Source organism: Gnatocerus cornutus, chromosome 6 (assembly GCF_029298725.1).
Source record: "Gnatocerus cornutus isolate USDA-ARS CGAHR chromosome 6, icGnaCorn1.1, whole genome shotgun sequence".
NCBI lineage: Eukaryota > Metazoa > Arthropoda > Insecta > Coleoptera > Tenebrionidae > Gnatocerus > Gnatocerus cornutus.
The window spans coordinates 17094937-17114270 of NC_142238.1; the positions used below are offsets into that span (position 1 = coordinate 17094937).

Here is a 19334-nt window from a genome sequence, read left to right on the forward strand (position 1 = left end):
GCGTTTGAAATTTTGAGTTGTCGCCAGAGGGCCAAAATTTTGGAGGTTCGAAAACGATTTTGCTCGATATTTCCGGAGTTATGGCAAATATCAAACAACAACCCTTTTCGGAATCGTTTCTCTCGCAATTTTTTACTTCAGAAATCGATATTAGATAGTTCGAATTCAAAATTTTATTTTTTTTTTAATGTAAAGGTGGGCTCTCTAATTCAGACTCGGCCGCAATCTCGCTTATTTATGAATAGGGCAACAATCGTCTTTTGTCCCCCATTACAACTTTAGCAACAAGAACGACTTACACGATCAAAATTTCGAAATTTGCAACCTAAACCAAACTATAAATTTCTTTATTTAATTAATTTACAACAAAACAAGTTAAACAGTTTTGAATATCTGCTCTTCTGAAAACTTGATCTGCCCGCTCGACTTGAACTGCTCGAAGACGACAATTTCGTTGTCACCCTTCTGCAAAAAAGGCCCCGGCAGATACAGCGACTGCTGCGGCCCAATCAACGCGTGTCTGCCAAGGACAAATCCGTTCACTATGACGATCCCTTTGTCCCAATCTTGCATGTCAATAAACGTGTCCTTGGGCTCGTCTTCAATTGTTAGAGTCCCTTTGTACAGTCCAGGACCCACACTCGCACTGTCGAAAGACTTCCATCCGCTGAGTTGCGAATTCCACGCCTTTTTGAACTCCAGAGGGATGATATCCCAGGAAGTTACCTCTTCGTCGTTGATGAAGACTTTGTTGTCTTCAGTCAAACCCTTCTTCTGGTGGTAGAGGTTGCCGAAGTTCCCACGCCCCCAGTTTTCAATGACCAGATCCAAAGTCGCGCCTTCCAGGTCTGTGGTGCTCAAAGTAATATTAGAATTTGCTTGTCGGTAGTAACCAAAAGAGTTCAAATCGTCGCTGCTGGCCAAAGAACTTGAGAGTAGCTCTCCGTTGACCAAAACCATGACTGTGTCACGAACATGCGCTGTTATGGTGAGCACCGAATTTGCCGGAACTGTTAAGTCTTTGTGACGGTAAACCACATAGCCGTAGCTTTGCCCCGAGTTGTTATTAATCGGTAAATCTTCCATAGCCACGGCAACTTCGCTTTGGATAACTTCGGGGGCTAACGCCACCACGTCAGCGAAGCTCAGTTGACCGTCGATGACCACAGGAGGATAGGCAACTCGCGGTACCAATTCCGGTTGATCCGGCGTTGAAGTCTCCACAGTGGTCAACTCCCGGATGAGCGTCTTCACTATTTCGTACTTCCCTGTGTAGTCACCGGATTCTGACAAGGGCGCGTCGTAATCATAGCTGGTGGTTGTGGGTTGATACCCGGAATTATCCCCAATTCCAATATTGGCACCATTGAGGAACCCAAAGTTGGTACCTCCATGGAACATGTACATACTCGCCGACGCTGGATACGTCAAAATCGTCTTGTAGATGTCATAAAACGTGTCGTTGTCCACAGTGTGGTGGTACTCCGACCAGTGGTCGAACCACCCAGTCCAGTACTCCATCGCCATGATGGGTTTGTCCGGTTGGAACTTCTTCAAAGTGTCGAAATTTCCTTTGGGATTCCCCCCGAAGTTCACAGTTTGGAAAATCAGCTCTGGCAGAGTCCCGGAGGAGCCGCTCCCGGCCCCATCCGAAGACACCAACAGCTCCACGATCCCCTCACTCCTCAGGAGATCGTGGAGTTCTTGGATGTACTCCAAGTCCTTCGTGGGGGCCGATCCGTACTCGTTCTCTACCTGCACGGCAATAATCGGGCCCCCTTTCGTAAACTGCAGCTCCACCAACAGAGGGAGCAACTTCTTAAAGTACCGCTCGACGTACCCCATGTACACAGGATCCGAGGTTCGCACAGTGATGCCTTCCTCGCGGAGCAACCAGCTGGGGAAGCCGCCCCATTCCCACTCCGCGCAGATGTAAGGGCCCGGGCGGACAATCGCAAACAGGTCTTCTTCTTGTGCGATCTGCAGGTAGATTTGCAGGTCGAGGAACTGTTGGAAGTCGGAGCCGCCAGCGCCGAAGTCGAAGACGCCGTTTTGGGGCTCGTGCAAGTTCCACGCGACGTAAGTTTCGACGGTGTTTAGTCCAGCAGCGCGCAGTTTTCGCAGACGGTCTCTCCAGTACTGTGGAGGAATGCGGAAGTAGTGCATGGCGCCACTGAGGATGGTGATGTTCTTCCCATTGAGGGTGAAGAAGGGTTGGTCTGCTGACAGTCCGGAGGAGATGCCGTCGGCGGTGTAGTGTTCATATAGGGTTGGGAGCGCCGCGGAGGCTCCGGCGACCACCAGGAAAGGGAGCAAGGCGGAAAGCATCGTAAGAACTTAAATAATAAGATTTCGATGTTTTTTTATATAGTCATCGACACTATCTCAAGAAGTGAAGATAAAACTAACAAAACACTCATGAATTCGGTTGTTCAAGTACTCTAAAAACGAATTTTATTGTTTTCGTGGTGATCTGATTTGACAGGATTGTTGTCAAACTGGTTAACAACTGATAAGACTCTAAGTAGCGTTTGAACAGGAGAGATTACGCTCAAAGTCTTTACAAATGGCGAATTTTAAGAAAAAATTGGGTTTATTTTTGAATTTCCAGCAAAATTTTAACCACAACAGGAAGTGGCGACATCTATAACAATATCTCACAAGCTTTGGTCAATATTTCAGACCCAAACCAGAAATGGAGTGAAGACACAAACCGCGATCTTAAATTCGCCAAAATACATTTTTTGTTTGCTAGGTCTACCTAATGAAAAGAGTAAAATTTAAACCAGTTAAATAAAAAAATTGAGACTTTTAGTATCAGGGTAGCTCAATTTTTTTCATTCCCTGAAATGACATGTGGCATAGGCAACCAACAATACAGCCGTTTATTCCGCAAGTTACAGTCGAATTTCGATTAGTCGTTTCAAATAGTCCTTTCACAAGTTAGAATTTCCCATTTGTTTGAATTTTTGCGCGAAAATAATAACCAGTTCGGCGCTTTTAATATAGCGACGAATATACGCGAAGTACAGTTTTTGCCGAGATTTCGTAATGACTTTGTCCCTTTGTTTGATCAGTTGAGCGCTGCGACTTGGAGGAGACGGATGTGTTTGTGTATGTGCAGTGAAATAGTGCCGTTTTGGATTTAATTGAAAGGTGCTACGTGAGTTTATTTGGGGGCAGTGCAGTGCTGAAACATTTCGCGTAACTTTTCATTCAATGCGCAGCTTCGTCTCTTGTGAATAGATACAGAAATTTAAATAGTTCGCTTAGAGTCGTTTCAGTTTAGTCACATTTCGCGTTAGTTTATTAGTTTTCGTTTATAAGTTTAAACATTTTGCTTTTATTTAAAGTTAGTCGTAGTAGTTTCAGGAACATTCGTTTTCAGAAGCGCAGTGTCTTTATTTGTTACCGAACAATTTTTTGCGCAGTTAGATAATCACATAATTTATTTAACGATCTTAGCAGTTCTTGTTCAGGCCTTTGTCTCCAACAAATAACTTTTTTGGAAATGACGAATTTGAGTTAGGTAATCACGTAATCGCCTTAATTAGTCGGTCGGGGAGCAGTTGTGCGGTGGCTCTCGTCGAAGACAGACGTGTTAACATTGCCTCTGTGAGAAGTGGAACTATTTTGAAATTGAATCGTTGCAACGTTGGTTCTAGTGATGGTTTATTATCAACGAAACTGTCTTTCAGTGCTCTGGATGTATGGATGAATTCTTGATTGTCTTATCAATTTTTAACTCCGCCTGCAGCGTCCTGGGGTGCATTAAGTAAGGCACTAAGGACGCTGCTGCCGGTCCCAAGCCCGGATAAAAGGAGGAGGGTTTGTGGACAGGTTTGCTAGCGACCTGTCCACTGTAAAAAAACATGAGAAGCTTCAGGACTCATTCCTGTTGGCTCTCTCCACGGAAATCTTCAGATGGGTTGATGGGAACAAATGTTGCACACTTTTCTTAGTCATGAAGCATAGGAGCGATTCCTCATGTGTGTTTTTTTTTATTAATTTCTGTTTGTGTTTCAGATGTGTTCCAGAGAGGATGAGATCTTCAATAATAATTTTGTATATCTTTATTTCAGAACTCTCCTGTACCTAGTATAGTTAGTTATGTTAGCTAGTAAGCTAGTAATTAAGTTAGTAAGTAAGTTATGAAATAAGTTAAGTTACTGGGAATCCGCCACTAAATCTAACTGAAATATTTAACTCTCTGGAAACTAACATTTTGGGCTAATAATACGGGACTAACACAAACATGCACTATGTAATGTTTCAGGTCTCAGACGTCTGCAGAGTTCTCCTGGTTGACTTCGAGGAACATCATGGATGCTCTACCCTGCTACATCGCCCTCCGCAAGCAATTACACTTCATTTTATTTATTTTTTTCAGGGATAGTTTAGAAGCTTTTAATGTTCTGTTCTTGATATTATAGGTTGCAGCAGACATCATCGGAGTGGAGAACAGGACTTTCAGGAGGATCTTCAGGACGCAAGGAGACAACGCCCCGGCCAGCAAGCAAGCCCCATTTCATTACTACTTTCCTTTTCAGAAATTGTCTAGGAGTTTTTAATGTTCTTGGTGTTACAGAGTGCAGCAGTCATCATCGGACTGGAGAACAGGAGGTCGACTTCTTTCTTCAAATTAATGTCTTTTGAATGTCTTTATTTCAGAGCTCACCTGTACCTAGTATAGTTAGTTAAGTTAGCAAATGAATTTAGAAATTAAGTTATAAAATAAGTTTTAGAATAAGTGCGCAAATTAACAAATGGTATAAGATTTGGTAACATTGGGGTTTTAACCATAACTAACTATTGGAAAACTAACATTTTGGGATACTAATACGGCACTAACCCGAATATGCGGAAATGTGGAGTGCTAGCACCCACCGAGTATCTTTTGTTTATGCTCTTCTTTCGCATTTGCTTTTGTTTGTGTTTCCCTCTTATATTTTAGATACCTAGGACTTCCGTGGGCACTAGCCTGATGACCCTCGAAAAAGATGTGAATTGAAAAAGATCTCCAAAAGGGTTAACAGATGACTACAGTTCGAGCCGCTCATCGTCTACAGCTAGGGGGTGGAGACCCCCGGGTGAGTGTACATTTGTGTCCTTCACTTTCACAGATAAAACACGTGTTACTCTCTTTTGTTTCATTGGGGATCCAATCCTGGACAGCCCGGTCCTGCCTCAATACGCCGAAGATTCTTACTCTTGAATTTGTATCGTTTTTTTGACTGTTAACATTTAAAGCCAAAGATTTTCAAATGTGTTAACTTTATTAAGTAATTTTTGAATGTAGAGTGTCTGAGTTAATAAAATTTGTACACAAATCAACAGATTTTGATTTGATTTATTTCCCTCACGCCCAAATTACAGTTGCATCTCGAAACGGAAAATTGTTAAATGCTCCAGGATATTTGAAGAAAAATTCAAATTTAATTTAAATGTCCCGCAAATTTTAGTGTAGGTAGGCAACTAAATATACACCGTTGTGTTACGGGACGCGTTCCTAATATTCTCAGAAATGCAATAATAAATAAATCAATCAAAACAATAATTAGTTAGTCATCGTCAAATTGGACCACTGCGCTTTCAAGTTTTACTTACAAATTTCAGTTTGTGTTTATTTAAAAAGTAATTTTTCATAGTAAAAACTAACACATTTTGAGATAAGATTGTGTCTTGTTTGTCTGTTGTTATTACCTTTAAAAGTATGTGTAACTACAAACGTGTTAACTTCGCAGGTGAATCGATGAAAACCAAATGATTATGCATCCACAAGTTTATTATAACATAAAAAGCAGTAAAATTACGTAACGCCAACTATGAATCAACTAATTGATTAGCGATTACCCATTTATTGGCTGTAATCTTATCAGAACGCTGGGATAACAGACCCGAAATTCTTCGGATGTGTTTATTCAGGCCATTTATCAGAAATCTTGGCGGAAAAGTAAAATCCAAGAACCGACGTGGACGTGTGATTCATAATTGGCGGGCACGTCACGTGTCCCGACCTTGATACACGAGTGCCTCCTGTGATGAAGTTTGTTCTGTGAGTTGATAATAAAAAAATGGTGGATGTTGGCCCTCTTTTGCAATGTGTTTAACAATTCACAATGAAATGGGAAATTTTCAGAAAAGTGTAACAACCAGCGGCGCTCTGTTATCGTTATAGGAGTGCTTGAAACGAGGTACGTGTAATTCTGAAAAGTATGTTTCACTGGTCATATGGGCGGCGACACCACAGCAGTTATGTTTGGTTCGTATTATGATGGGTGTTGCTTGCAACTGTCATTTTCGTCCCAACATGTCATGAACTCATTCAATTATTTCAATTAGTTCGGCAGCGAAACGATCAATTAGTGGTGGCGGACGCAACATGTGACCCCAATTTCGCCCCCCGAAACTCACCGAAGTAGTTTAGTTGCAGATATGCGGGGGTGCACCTAAGTCGCGCGGCTCCATGGGGCCCCAAAACGCCAATCCTCAACTAGACTAGTGCACGAAGTGACAATGCTGCCAACGACGGAAAACAACCGCTACATCGTCCAGGTGTACGTGGGGGCCCTGTCAGCACTGTACGAAGCCCTGTCGGTGGAGGCCAGCAAACAGACCACTTCAGAAGAGATCGTTTCTTGTATCGTCGAGCGTCTGTTGCTTAATGAGAACCTCATCTATGAGCTCGCCGAGGTGATCGGCGACGACTTTGGCGAAGAATGCAAGGAGCGGCGGTTAGCCCCCTCGGAGAACCCAGTGCAGGTGATGATGCTCTGGCCGAAGAACCGCACGGATCAGTCGTCCTATCGCTTCTATCTCCGGGAGAAGGTAAGCGATTATGGATGGCAGGACCACTTCGTCATGGACCCCCAACTGATCAAGGACTATTTCCACCGGTTTCTGTACCAACCCAAAGACAGGGAGTACCCGGATCTGTGCCAATTGCCTGATTTGAACGAACAGACTTTGCTAGACAATCTCCGCGCGCGATTTGTGGCTGGGCACATTTACACCTATGTAGGATCAATACTCATAGCTTTAAACCCTTTCAAATTCTACCCCATTTACAACCCCAAGTATGTCAAACTGTACCAGAACCGGAAACTGGGGCCGAATTTACCCCCGCACATCTTCGCCGTCGCGGACACCGCCTACTACTGCATGTTAAAAGACCGGAAGAACCAGTGCATCGTCATCAGCGGCGAGAGCGGCTCGGGGAAGACCGAAAGCACGAATTTCCTCCTCCACCACCTCACCGCTCTCAGCCAAAAAGGCTCCCACGGCAGCGGTGTCGAACAAACCATCCTCAGCGCAGGCCCGGTCTTGGAGGCCTTCGGTAACGCAAAAACCGCCCACAACAACAACTCCAGTCGCTTTGGAAAGTTCATTCAAGTCAACTACAAGGAAAACGGGATGGTCCACGGCGCCGTCGTCCAAAAATACCTCCTGGAAAAGTCCCGCATCTGCTCCCAAGGCCGCAACGAACGCAACTACCACGTCTTTTACTACCTCCTCGAAGGCGCCACCGAGCAGGAGAAACAACTCCTCCACCTCAAAACCCCCGACCAGTACTACTATCTCAACAAGTCCTGCTACACGCTGGAGAACGTCGACGAGAGCTACGAGTTCTCCCGGTTGAAACAGTCAATGGAGATGGTGGGCTTCACGGCGGAGAAGCAGCGACGCCTGTTTTCCGTCCTCTCGGCGGTCCTCCTCTTGGGAAACGTGGAGTTCCAACCGCGCAGACCCGCGTACCACCATGACGAGTCCGTCGGTGTTAAAAACCCGGAAGTTGTCTACTTGATCTCGGAGCTCCTCCGAGTCAAACAAGAGACTCTCCTCCAAGCTCTCACCGCCAAGAAGGCGCGCGCTTCCGGGGAAACCCTCGTCATCACCTACAAACTGCCTGAAGCGATAGCCAGTCGCGACGCCATGGCGAAGTGTTTGTACGGTGCTTTGTTCGATTGGATTGTTTTACAAGTGAACCACGCCTTGTTGTCGAAGAAGGACACTCTGAGAGAACACCAGGGGAATTCCATTGGCGTGCTGGATATCTTCGGGTTCGAGGACTTCGGGTTGCACAACAGTTTCGAGCAGTTGTGCATCAACTACGCCAATGAACATTTGCAGTATTATTTTAACCAGCACGTCTTCAAGTACGAGCAGGAAGAGTACCGAAAAGAAGGGATCCGGTGGAACAACATCGACTTCATGGACAACACCGGATGTCTTCAGCTGATCGAGGGCAAGCCCAACGGGCTGCTGTGCCTCCTGGACGACCAGTGCAAGTAAGTTTAATTAATAAAAACGACGCCGAAGGAGGTGTGTGATTAATTCGTATTGTCTTTGCAGCTTCCCCGGGGCCACGAACGAGACGCTTCTCCAGAAGTTTAACACAGTTCACAAAGACAACAAATTCTACAACAAGCCGCAGAAGAAAGAAGGCGCCTTCATCGTCATCCACTACGCCGGGCGCGTCAAATACCAAGTGACCGACATGCGAGAGAAGAATTTGGATCTGATGCGCCAAGACATCGTCGGCGTGCTGAAGAACAGTTCGATGGCGTTCGTGCGAGAGCTGGTGGGCGCCGATCCCGTGGCGGTGTTCCGATGGGCAATCGTCCGAGCGTTTTTTCGCGCTTATTTCGCCTTCCACGAGGCGGGGAGGAAGCATCGCCAGGGGAGAGTCGATGGGAATAAAAATAACATTCAGCAGCGGTATCAACGAAATCATATTCCTAATGAGAATATTATAAGGTTTGTACAATTTTTGGTAGAAATTTGCGCTGAAATGGAACGTTTGATTTGAGTAATTTTAATAAAATTCGGTTCTGTAGCCATCTTGTGACGGTTTCTGCTGTGAACCTCACAATTAACAGAATTGCGTAAGTTTTAACGGTTGACGTTATATTAGTTCATGTTCATGTTCGATTTTTTCGATTTTGTTTAACACTCGACCACGACTCTCTGATAGTTTAATGATGTCTTCAAGTTTTAGTTCCATTGTCCCTTTTTTCATTTCGCCATCAACATAGCATGCATTTTTAATATACTGCATGGTTTTCAAATTGACTAAATCAAGTTAGCGTCACTGTCACTTTGACGTCCGTCGAGTGGGCTCTAAATTCACAAGTGTGTTGGTAGCACTGACTACCGAAAAAAACTAGCGATTGATTGAGAGGCACTAAAACTTTCTGCATTACACACAGCAAGCAACGAAACATCCTCTCAATCAATAGACTGGGAAGAAACAACGAAAACGAAGTTCCTAGCAATAATAACTATAACAGATTGTCATGGCCGCAATTTTATCAACGAAATCGGAGCGCTGCTGGTAGTAAAACGGTCGATGACGATCGAAGGAGGAAAGACTCAACCGGAAACAACCCGAACTCTGCCTTAGAGCGAGTTTTATGTCCAGACGAGGCGAGGGCCATTCAAAGAGCGAATCAAATAGTAATGTATGTACAAATTTGGGGATGCTCCACGGGTGGTGGCATTTCATTCTCCAACCTCGCCATTTTGAATCAAAATGGCGGCCAACCTCTAACCCCACTTTTCATCATACTAACCAGCATGGGTTTTGCATGTGTTGTCGCACGCCGCCTTGTTCCAACTCGCCATTAACTCTGCGTTTTCTATAGGAAGAACAAGTCGTTTCGTCCTCGCGAGCGTGGAAAGAAGGGCCTGAAGAACTTACAGTCTGTCAAAACTTTAGCGGGGAGGACGGGGATCACGGCGACCAATCAGGGCCAGTTGGGAAAAGCCCGCAAACAACCCATGACCGTCACTGCTCAGTTCCAACAGTCTCTTCACTCCCTCATGGACACGTTAAACCAAGCCAACCCGTTCTTTATAAGATGCATCAAGTCCAACGGGAATAAAGTCCCGAATCAGTTCGACGATGAGACCGTCCAAAGACAGTTGCGCTACACTGGAATGCTGGAGACCGTCCGGATCAGACAGGCGGGATTTAACGTGCGTTTGACGTACGACGAGTTCATCCAGTTGTACCGAATCCTCCTGCCGAAAGGACTGTTGAGTTCGCAGAACGACATCCGCGACTTCTTGGCGACATTGAATTTAGACCGAGATAACTACCAGTTGGGCAGCAGCAAGGTGTTCTTGCGCGAGTCGGAGAAACACAAATTGGACTGCAAACTCCACCAACAGATCATGGCGAGCATCGTCACTTTGCAGCGGTGGTTCCGCGCGTGTTTGGAGCGAAGACGCTTCTTAAGAGTGAAAAGCGCTGTCGTCACCATACAGTCCTACTGTCGGATGTTTCTCGTTCAAAAGTCCGTGAAGCGGATCACTGCGGTTCTTAAGATCCAGAGGGCGTGGAGAGGGTACAAGTCAAGGAGTTGGTTGGTGAAGCTTAAAGAAGGCGTCGTCACCTTCCAAGCGCATGCCAGAGGCTACATGGTGAGGAAAACGATCGCTCCCAGAAGGACGATACAAGTAAGTTCGGCAAAATTGGGGGAGTTTCTTCATGTGAGGTGTTTCAGTTGGCAACGGGGCCTGTACGCATCAACTCCGAAGAACTCGCGCGAGCGAAGGACCCGGATTCGGATGAGTATGTCTTTGATAGCTGCTACCAGGACGACGCCGAACTCGAAAATTGCCACAGTAGATTGAGTTTGAGATCGACTTTATCATTGCCGGCCCACATCTCTCCTACTTATTTCCTTTATCAACAGAATAATCGGTGAGTGAATTCTACCTACGCCACTGGTGGTTTTCCCCCACCACCACATTGTATCTCACCGCTGCGTGGCGCGCCGTTTTCACGATATATACCCGCAACAAACCATGTAGATCGGAGGTGTGTGTCAGTGATGGCACAGCTGAACATTGATCGCTTTAGCTCAGTAGGCTGATCTGCTCAGTGACGTGCGGTCACGTGGTCGATCCAGCAACCAATGGACTCTGACGATGCCATAGTACGCACGTCAGTCATCCTCTGGTTTCTTGAACGTCCGCCATTTCCAAATTTGGGGGGTTACGGATGGGTTTCATTTCAAACACCTCCAATAATAGGCACTGCCGTTTCGCAGTTCGCCATTTTTTATGACTTTGGTTTTTGTAGATTGGAGGATACCAAGCGCGAGGGGATCATCCTCGACACGACGACGAAGCGCAAGATTAGTAAAACTCACAAAACCATTGACTACTCGGAGTTGGACTTGGAGTCGCCGCCCAAAGGCAGCAAAGAGTCGCTGACTTCCCAGCCGAGCTTGGAGTCCCAACAGAGCACCGACTCCCACATCAGCGCCAGCGCGGTGTCGCGCCCCAAGCCCAAACATGCTCAATGGTCCACGCAGAGCACCCGCAGCGAAACGGACTCGGAAAGTTTCGTCACTCACTCGGCGCCCCCCACAGGGAAACAGTCGTCGTACAGCAGCTTCTCCTCGGAGGAAGTCTTCAAATCGGAAGAGCTCGTCCCGAAAACTCAACTCACCAGGGCTTCCCACGTCAGCGCCAAACGTAACTTGGAGGGGCTGAAGAGTCTACCACCAGTCCGTCGACAAAGAGATTTCTGTCGCATCAACGATGAGAAACAAGAAGTGTACTGTGGCTGCGATCACACCCCTAATAAACTCGAGCAGATATTAGGGAAGCCAGAGGCGCCGGTGAGGAACACGCGCAAGTCGAAGAGAGGCCACGTGAAGAGTCTAGGTGAAGAGGTGACGGACGGTGGGAGCGTGGATAAGAGCACGCTGGGGACCATCGAAGAGGCGAAGATTCCTCTCAAGGAGGAGTTCCTCCAGCACGAGTTGACCAAGCAGGCGCAGACGCCGAAGAGACAACGGCACAACATCACGTTGGATTTGCGACGTAGGAACAGCGACCCCGCCACCAAGGGGAGTTTGATAGTCAACGAGCACCCCACCGGGAGCCCCCATAGTAAAAACCAATCTCAGGACGACGTGAAGTGGATGAACAACACCATCATCATGGCCGGGCACAGATTCCGCAAGATCCAGCGGTTGCAGAAGGACGATCTGTGCGCCTTCTGCGGAGGGAAAGTCGATATTTTCCTAACACACGTCTATAAATGCTCGAGTTGCAAGAAACTCTTCCACACGAAGTGCATCCAGAACAAGAGTGTCATCCAGATGCCCTGTGATCAACCCCATGCCAGCTCCGAAGGGGGGAAAGGCGGCCGGCGCAAACAAAGAAAACACTCGCGGACTCCATACGACTTCCGCAAAGAAGACGGGAAGTTCAGTTTGACCGGAACTTCGGAGTTTACTGATCGCACCGATCAGATCATCACAGGAACTGAAGAACTGACACTGATGCAGCAGTTCATCACGGATAAGATAATGAAGATCGAGAGCGAGGTGGGGGCGAATCCCAGCGACGTCGATCGTTTGTTTAAACAGGCGCTGCGGGAGTTCAAAGACAATTTGGTGCAGATTTACAGCGCCGCCACCAAGCATGGATTTGACGCCGGTTGTATTAGATACAAGGATTTGATAACGAATTTCATGCAGGCGATGGAGACGGTGTGCCAAAGGGAGCAGAAGGAGAACGATAAAGACTTCCCGGTGACGATGAGTGTCAACGCGTTTCGGGGGTTCATGAACGAGTTTATGTCGACGCGCGCCGAAGACAAACCGAACAAAACGAAGCGGAAAAAGGAGAAGAAGAGGAAAGTGGAGACTATCGAGCACAAAGGGCACACTTTCCTTCTGACAATCATCAACATCCCCACCGCTTGCGAGATCTGCAATTCGTTCTTCATGTGGCCGATCGAGAGGGGTTTAGTGTGCCAATCCTGCAAACTCACGTGTCATAAGAAGTGTTACAACAACACAACAACAGTTTGTAATAAAGAGCCGGGATGCCACGGCGAGCGAAACCGAGTCTTCGGCGTGCCTTTGGTATCGCTGTTAACAGAAAACAACAAAATCCCTCTGGTCATTGAACGCTTACTCCGAACCATCGAACTCTGCGGTTCGTACACGGAAGGCATCTACCGCAAATCTGGCGTGAGCTCGAAAATCAAAGAGCTCAAAGTGAAAATGGACGAAAACCCCGAAGAAGTCGACTTCGAAAAGTACCAAGTCCACGTCCTCGCCTCCGTTCTGAAGTGTTTCCTCCGGGAGATGCCCGAGCCTCTGCTAACCTTCGAATGTTACGAGAACTTCATCACCGCCGCTAACCTGGACGACGCGCAAGACCGCGTCACCACCCTCTACGACATGCTGAAGAAGCTTCCCACGCCCAACTACGACCTCATGGAGCGTCTGGTCTTCCACCTCGCGCGCGTCGCTCTACACGAAGAGACGAACCGAATGAGCGCCGCCTCCTTGGCGATAGTCTTCGCCCCGTGCATCCTGCGGACGAACAAAGTCGTGCCGGCGCAAGACAGCCTCCAGGACATCGGCAGTCAGACGCAGTGCATCGAGACGATCATCAGCGAGCAGTTGCGAAAGGTGCGGAACACTCTGGACGACATCGACACGCTGGACACGGCGTGTCAGGCGGCGACGAACCGCCTGTCGTCGCTGCGGAGCTCGAAGGTGTTCAGTCCCGACGAGCTGCTGCCGGCGAATCAACCGCAGCAGCAGACGAACGACGAGGAGCATCTGTTGGTGGATCACATCCAGGAGATACAGAAGGAGAAGGAGCATTTGACGTCGACGTTGCCGACGCTGACGCACGCCATGTCCGATGATGATATGTTGTCGACGGATGGGGATGGGAGTTTGGATGACATCTCCTGCATCGGGGAGAGGGTGCAGGTGGTGAGGTCGATTTCCGGAGGGGACGCTCCTCCAGTTCCTGTGAAACTTAAGAGACAGTTGTCGTCCGACGTCACTGTGAAAGTTGTCGAAGATTGCGAGGATCCGATCATGGTGTAAATTGTGTACATATTTCGTGCTGTACATTGACGGGAACAAGAGATTTTTAGGATACAAAAAATCTATTTTTTAAAATCGTGTGATAACAACACACTTAAGCATTTATTTGTGTATATTTTCATAACAATTTTCGCAAGTGATATAGATGTGTAACCATGACATTTAAGTTTTAATGTTGAGTGCAAAATTTTGTCTGTTTCTATGTTGACAGTTGTGATGATGAAAATTGTGTACTTTTGATAGGCAGGGTAAGAGTGTTGTAAATTTGTACTTTTAGATGTAACTGAAACGCTTATTATTGATTGACTTGATAAAACGAAAGTTTTAGTGAAAGTACTCGTTGTGACGGACCGATTTTTCTCTTCCAAATGAGTTCCTTTTTGTATTTTTTGGACCAAATTCGAGCATGATGAACAATTTTACAAAACCAAAAAATCAAAAGTAGAAGTAATTAGAGTACTGTTTCGTTCGTGTTGCCAATTCGTAGACAATGACAAGGCTATTACTTAAATTCCAATACTCAGATCCTTTATTTCTTAATCAATCTGGTGGAAAATAAAACCAAAGCAATACTTTAATGTTCGTTATGATAGGTACTCTTGTTTAATATTTCTAGAAACGTGCAATTTGATCATTAATAATTTAGGTTAGATTGTTTAAGAAATAAACTTTCAAATATTTATTCTTCAATATTTATTGAAAGCGAAATACATTTTATATTGTATTACTGTTATATAATTATATTAAAATCAATATATTTTAACAAAAGTGTTGTTGAAACTTCATGATATCACTTGTTCAATTGTTGGGTCATCACATTTTCGTTCCTTTTTCTAGGAGGCGAATCATATTAACGTTTCACTATTGTTAAATGTATAAAATATATCAAAAGCATTTGTTATTAAAATGCGATTGTTTCGCCAGTCATACAGGTTCAGATTGTGCTTGTTTTAATGTTTAGTTTACTAACATTTCTCATTCCAAATTCTTCTACTGTTACGCTCAAATGACTGCATTCCCATCTCTTCGAGCCGCACAATTTTCTTGGACTTCTGAGTGATGACTGAATTCATATTTCTAGTTTTTCTCATACTATAAATGTTGGTTAAGTAAACGTTTATAACTAAATTCATAAATATACCAAATGTTAACAATAATGACACAATTGTATATCAATATAAATAAAATACTCTAAATTTAATATGCTAATAATTTTGTAAATAAATGATACAAATATCACGAACTTCTCTTATTTATTCGAGAATCTGAAAGACAAATAGTGCGATAGCATGTTGTCCTCGATCCCCACATTCCTGTCAACTTAATAAACCCACGACACGAAAGATTGCGCTTCCACGAAACACCCACTTTCCAAACCTAATGAAATTACATCAATTTAATTAAAACAATACGTTTAAAATTCGTTTGATGAGATATCGACCCGGCAAACACGCGAGAACCCATTAACACCCGCTCTAATTCCCTTAGTTGCTCACCCACAATGCCCCCAACCAAACAGGACTTGTGCTACTTGCAGCCCCTTTACAAACTGTGCAATCTGTTGGCCATCACGCCCCCACACAACTACGGAAGTTGCGTGACGGCGGTGTCCCTCCGGTTCAAATTCTACACTTTACTTCACATCTTCGTTAATATTCTCTTGTACGCCCATTCTTCGTACGGGAGAGAAAATTATATTTACCAGTCGATGGACATGACGGTGGCTCTTACCGACAAGATCGCCAACTTCATGATGACTCTCTTCAATGTGATTCTTCGGATTCTCCTGGTTTTCTGCAACGGGAAGACGATGAAGGTGTTTTTTAACCAAGGCCACGAACTCTCCTCGCTTAGCTTTTTGCACTGTTGCACGGCGAAGAACTTCAAAATTTACTTCGTCGTTTTTAACTTATACATGATCGTTCTGATTCTATTCGACGCCTATTTGTGGATCAATTCCGTGGGGTTGAAGATGTTCCAGTATTACGTCGGCCGCAGCTTCACTTACTACATGTGTAATTTGTCGATTTTTCTCATTTTTCATTCGGTTCTTCCCATCAAACACTTCTTCGCTTCGTTGGGCGAGGCGCTGGAGACGCTCGTCAAGAACCTGATGTGCGACGACGACGACGAACGCAAAGAGTACGTTTTGACCGAGTTCAAACTCAACAGGAGTGTTCACGACCAGAAGGACCACTTCGCGGACTTGAAGAAGATGAGGAAGTACTACAACAGCATCTGCGAGTTGGTCGACTACTTCAACAGCATCTTCGGCTTTGCCATCCTCATGGTCATCATCGTGGTCATTTCGTACGTCCTAAATTTAACCGATTTGTTGCTGGTCTACGGCGTGACGAAAGACAAGAATATCGACGGGTCGCAATACGGTACGGATTTGATCATCTTGTGTGGGCTCTGGATGGTCACGCTTCTGGTAAAACCTCCTTTGCTAAAATCGATTTTACTGTTTTTTTTTTCTACAGATGTTTACGATTTTGCTCGCGTACGGCTGTGCCGGAGCTATTTCCAAGTCGGAGAACATCTCCAAGATCTGCTTCTACTGGTTGAACGAGATTCCTACTCTTCCGTCCACAAACAAAGAGCAACTGTTGAAAGAGGAGTTGAAGCTTCTGGCACAGCTGTCGACGTCGCGTTGTCCGAGATTTTCAGCCGCGGGTTTCTTCCCCGTGGATTTTACCCTGTTGGGGTTTATTTTTGGGACCGTGACTTCGTATATTATCATTTCTATCCAGTTTATTGATCATTGAGATTTTGTTGCTACTTTTTGGTCTTTGGCACATTCTGTAGACTTAGGAATTAAAATCTGTTCAAATAGTTGAGTTTTCTTACCTCTGCGGATGGAAATTGAGGTTTAAGTTAAAAGAACGGAGGAAAATTCAAATTGGAATTTGTTAAAAAAACAAAAGCCAAAACTTGATTACAGTTTCCTGCACTCTGTTGCGCTGCCTGTCCGAAGATGGCGCCACGCTGTCACCACGTGCATAACCTTGAAATCAAAATAAACAAATCGTTTTTGCGCACATTTGGTAGTTTCGAATTATGGACGACCTCTCCAACCGCTTGTAAGTTAAAACCTCTTCACTAATGAACGTTTTCTGATATTCCAAGTCTTAACTAACTGAATCATTTTTCAGAAGCGAAGTTTCGTTTTCAGACGACGAACATTTCATGTCCATTTGCCTTTTGGCGGCTCAACGCAGCAAAGACCCCGTCACCCAAGTGGGGGCTTGTGTGGTGGATAAAAACGGGAATGTTCTCAGCTCGGGCTACAACGGCATGCCGAGGGGCTGTCACGACGACTTGTATCCTTGGGGCAAAGTCTCTGAGGATCCGCTTCAAAACAAACATCTTTATGGTACAGTCAGACAAAGTTCCTTCAGTCCAATAAGAGTTACTTTTAGTATGTCATGCGGAATTGAACGCCATTGCCAATACAGCTGAAGTAATGGACGGTTGTGTTATTTACGTGACGTTATTTCCATGTAATGAATGCGCAAAGTTGATTATCCAGAACGGTATTGAAGAAGTGGTGTACTTGTCCGACAAGCACTGGAAGAAGAAAAGTACAATTGCGGCCAAAGCCATGTTTGATAGCGCGGGGGTGAAGTACTGGTAGGCTTAAATGTGTTGGTAACTCTGTCAGAGTATCACCAGCAAAAGCAATGAGCTTTTGGGCGTTGTTTTACAAATTTGTTAATGCGCACTATGTTTTTTTACACACGCGTGGACCCCATAAACTCAGTTATTTGTAGATTTTGGGTCCGGATTTGGAATCTCCGTGAAATTCTGCGTAAAATGAGCACCAATAGTTTAAGGTTGCTTCAAAAATAAACGAGAAGGAAGGGGTACATTCTGCCCATGAGCTCATTTCTTTTGCTCCTAACTGTACAACGCCTCCATCTCATCTACGTCTCTGTTTCAGGCAATTTAAATCGAAGAGAAAGTTCACCATTGAGTTTAAGGACATTGAAAGTCGAAGAATTTGCAATAACGGCTACTTTTAATATCGGAATTGAACGAATATTTTCGTTTATTATTTTAATCTTGTAATAACTAAAATCTATATTTCCATTTAATTAATTGGGCCATTGACCAAAAACATTACCGAAAATTGCTCCACCCTCTCAGTCGATATACAGTGCGATGTCGAGGCAAAGAAATTTCAGTTTTGTTAAGCCCCTCCTCGTCTTGTGTAACATTTTCGGTCTTTTACCTCCTCACGAGTTTGGGGAGTTCGAAAGTCCAGTTTCTCTTAAGTTTAAATTGTATTCTTTTTCCCACATTCTTGGAGTTGTTGCGATTTCCGCCTACACCTTTTACGGTAGAGAGAAATATGTATATCCTGACTTACATATCACAGTGCATATAACAGACAAGTTGGCCAACCTGCTCCTCTCAGTTTTCAGTGTAATTTCACGAATTCTATTGGTGTTTTGTCACAACGACACCCTGAAGAAGTACCTCAACACGGCTTTCAACCTCTCGAAGCAACACTACGTCCGATGCTTCACTAAGGCCAGCTTTTGGGTCCAATTCGTCATCTTCAATATCTACATGACTGTAATCTTATCTTTTGACGCTTACGTGTGGAATACCACTCTGGGGTTTCACATCTTCCGGTTTTACCTCGGAAGAAGCTTCATGTATTATATCTGCAACCTGATTGTCTTCTTCATGTTCGAGTCGGCTGTGCTAATTAAACATCTCTTTCTGTCTCTGAACAAACTGCTTGAAGCTAATTGTACTTGGAAAAATTGTTGCGATTTGAGGAAAATCCGGAAAGATTATGGTCTCGTGTGCGACCTCGTCGACGCCTTTAACGACATTTTCGGCGTTCCCTTCCTGATGATCATCGTCTTTATAATCGCGTTTATTATAAATCTAACGAATCTTCTACTGGTGTACGCGTTGGCCGCGAAGGACCTCCAAGGAGCGCACTATGAAGGCGACCTAATCTCTTTATGCGCCATGTGGATGATCACCCTTCTGGTAAGTCAGATTAATCAAAACTCTAACCCCATTCGTTGTTTCAAAGATCTTTGTTTCACTTCTGGCACACTCTTGTGCGACCGCCATCTGCCAGTCGCAGAAAATCACCGTCATTTGCCTCACCTGCTTGAATGAGATTCCAACGATCCCAAGATCCCCCCAGATGAAGATGCTCAAGGACGAGATTCTGCTGTTGATTCAACAAACGACTTGCCGGCAACCGAAATTTTCGGCCGCCGGGTTTTTCCCCGTGGATTTTACTTTAATTGGGTTTATTTTGGGGAGTGTCACCTCGTATGTTATTATTTCGATTCAGTTCATGCAAGTTTGAGATTGGGGATAATTCAAACGCCGAATTTATTTTGTTGCTTTGCCGCATTTACTATCTATTTTATCGTGTGATTCGATCCTGTTGCAAATGTTGCAATGGCGGTGCTGCGTAAATCGGGT

At 45.1% G+C, this 19334-nt stretch overlaps 4 protein-coding genes across 6 annotated transcripts; 3 read left to right on the forward strand and 1 right to left on the reverse strand.

Annotated features, from left to right (window-relative positions):
* Positions 1-372: 372 nt before the first annotated feature.
* LOC148173465 (beta-galactosidase-1-like protein 3) lies at positions 373-2331 on the reverse strand. The gene has a single exon (XM_088038378.1). The coding sequence runs from the start codon at positions 2326-2328 to the stop codon at positions 376-378; it is 1953 nt and encodes a 650-aa protein (XP_087894504.1). The 5' UTR covers positions 2329-2331; the 3' UTR covers positions 373-375.
* A 3367-nt stretch (positions 2332-5698) lies between these two features.
* On the forward strand, positions 5699-15111 carry LOC148173466 (unconventional myosin-IXa-like). 3 transcript variants are annotated; one of them, XM_088039922.1, is made up of 7 exons: positions 5699-6194; positions 6428-8288; positions 8353-8757; positions 8838-8885; positions 9645-10461; positions 10509-10708; positions 11090-15111. In XM_088039922.1, exons 2-7 carry the CDS (start codon positions 6517-6519, stop codon positions 13872-13874), a joined length of 6027 nt encoding a protein of 2008 aa, XP_087896048.1. In that variant the 5' UTR covers positions 5699-6194; positions 6428-6516; the 3' UTR covers positions 13875-15111. The 3 variants fall into 3 exon arrangements, with proteins under 3 accessions (XP_087896048.1, XP_087896047.1, XP_087896049.1); XM_088039921.1 differs by lacking the exon at positions 8838-8885 and adding an exon at positions 9210-9461; XM_088039923.1 differs by lacking the exon at positions 8838-8885 and having other exon boundaries at positions 5700-6194.
* Positions 15112-15121: 10 nt separating this feature from the next.
* Positions 15122-19261, forward strand: LOC148173467 (uncharacterized). Its single transcript, XM_088039883.1, has 6 exons — positions 15122-16308; positions 16358-16640; positions 16711-16785; positions 16819-16872; positions 17986-18884; positions 18931-19261. The coding sequence occupies exons 1-6, from the start codon at positions 15376-15378 to the stop codon at positions 19213-19215; spliced, it is 2529 nt and encodes an 842-aa protein (XP_087896009.1). The 5' UTR covers positions 15122-15375; the 3' UTR covers positions 19216-19261.
* Positions 16848-17912, forward strand: LOC148173468 (deoxycytidylate deaminase-like). Its single transcript, XM_088039924.1, has 4 exons — positions 16848-16957; positions 17030-17250; positions 17297-17507; positions 17818-17912. The coding sequence occupies exons 1-4, from the start codon at positions 16935-16937 to the stop codon at positions 17897-17899; spliced, it is 537 nt and encodes a 178-aa protein (XP_087896050.1). The 5' UTR covers positions 16848-16934; the 3' UTR covers positions 17900-17912.
* Positions 19262-19334: the final 73 nt, after the last annotated feature.

Bases quoted from the DNA above. Each gene is read 5' to 3' on its own strand.
- LOC148173466 (XM_088039921.1), top strand. From the start codon at position 6,517: ATGCTGCCAACGACGGAAAACAACCGCTACATCGTCCAGGTGTACGTG. The intron at 9,462-9,644 runs GTATGTACAAAT...CGTTTTCTATAG, and splicing joins AGAGCGAATCAAATAGTAAT to GAAGAACAAGTCGTTTCGTC. The intron at 10,709-11,089 runs GTGAGTGAATTC...TGGTTTTTGTAG, and splicing joins CTTTATCAACAGAATAATCG to ATTGGAGGATACCAAGCGCG.
- LOC148173467 (XM_088039883.1), top strand. From the start codon at position 15,376: ATGCCCCCAACCAAACAGGACTTGTGCTACTTGCAGCCCCTTTACAAA. The intron at 16,873-17,985 runs GTGCATAACCTT...AATTGGGCCATT, and splicing joins TGGCGCCACGCTGTCACCAC to GACCAAAAACATTACCGAAA. The intron at 18,885-18,930 runs GTAAGTCAGATT...GTTGTTTCAAAG, and splicing joins TGTGGATGATCACCCTTCTG to ATCTTTGTTTCACTTCTGGC.
- LOC148173465 (XM_088038378.1), bottom strand. From the start codon at position 2,328: ATGCTTTCCGCCTTGCTCCCTTTCCTGGTGGTCGCCGGAGCCTCCGCG.
- LOC148173468 (XM_088039924.1), top strand. From the start codon at position 16,935: ATGGACGACCTCTCCAACCGCTT. The intron at 16,958-17,029 runs GTAAGTTAAAAC...ATCATTTTTCAG, and splicing joins GACGACCTCTCCAACCGCTT to AAGCGAAGTTTCGTTTTCAG. The intron at 17,508-17,817 runs GTAGGCTTAAAT...TCTCTGTTTCAG, and splicing joins AGCGCGGGGGTGAAGTACTG to GCAATTTAAATCGAAGAGAA.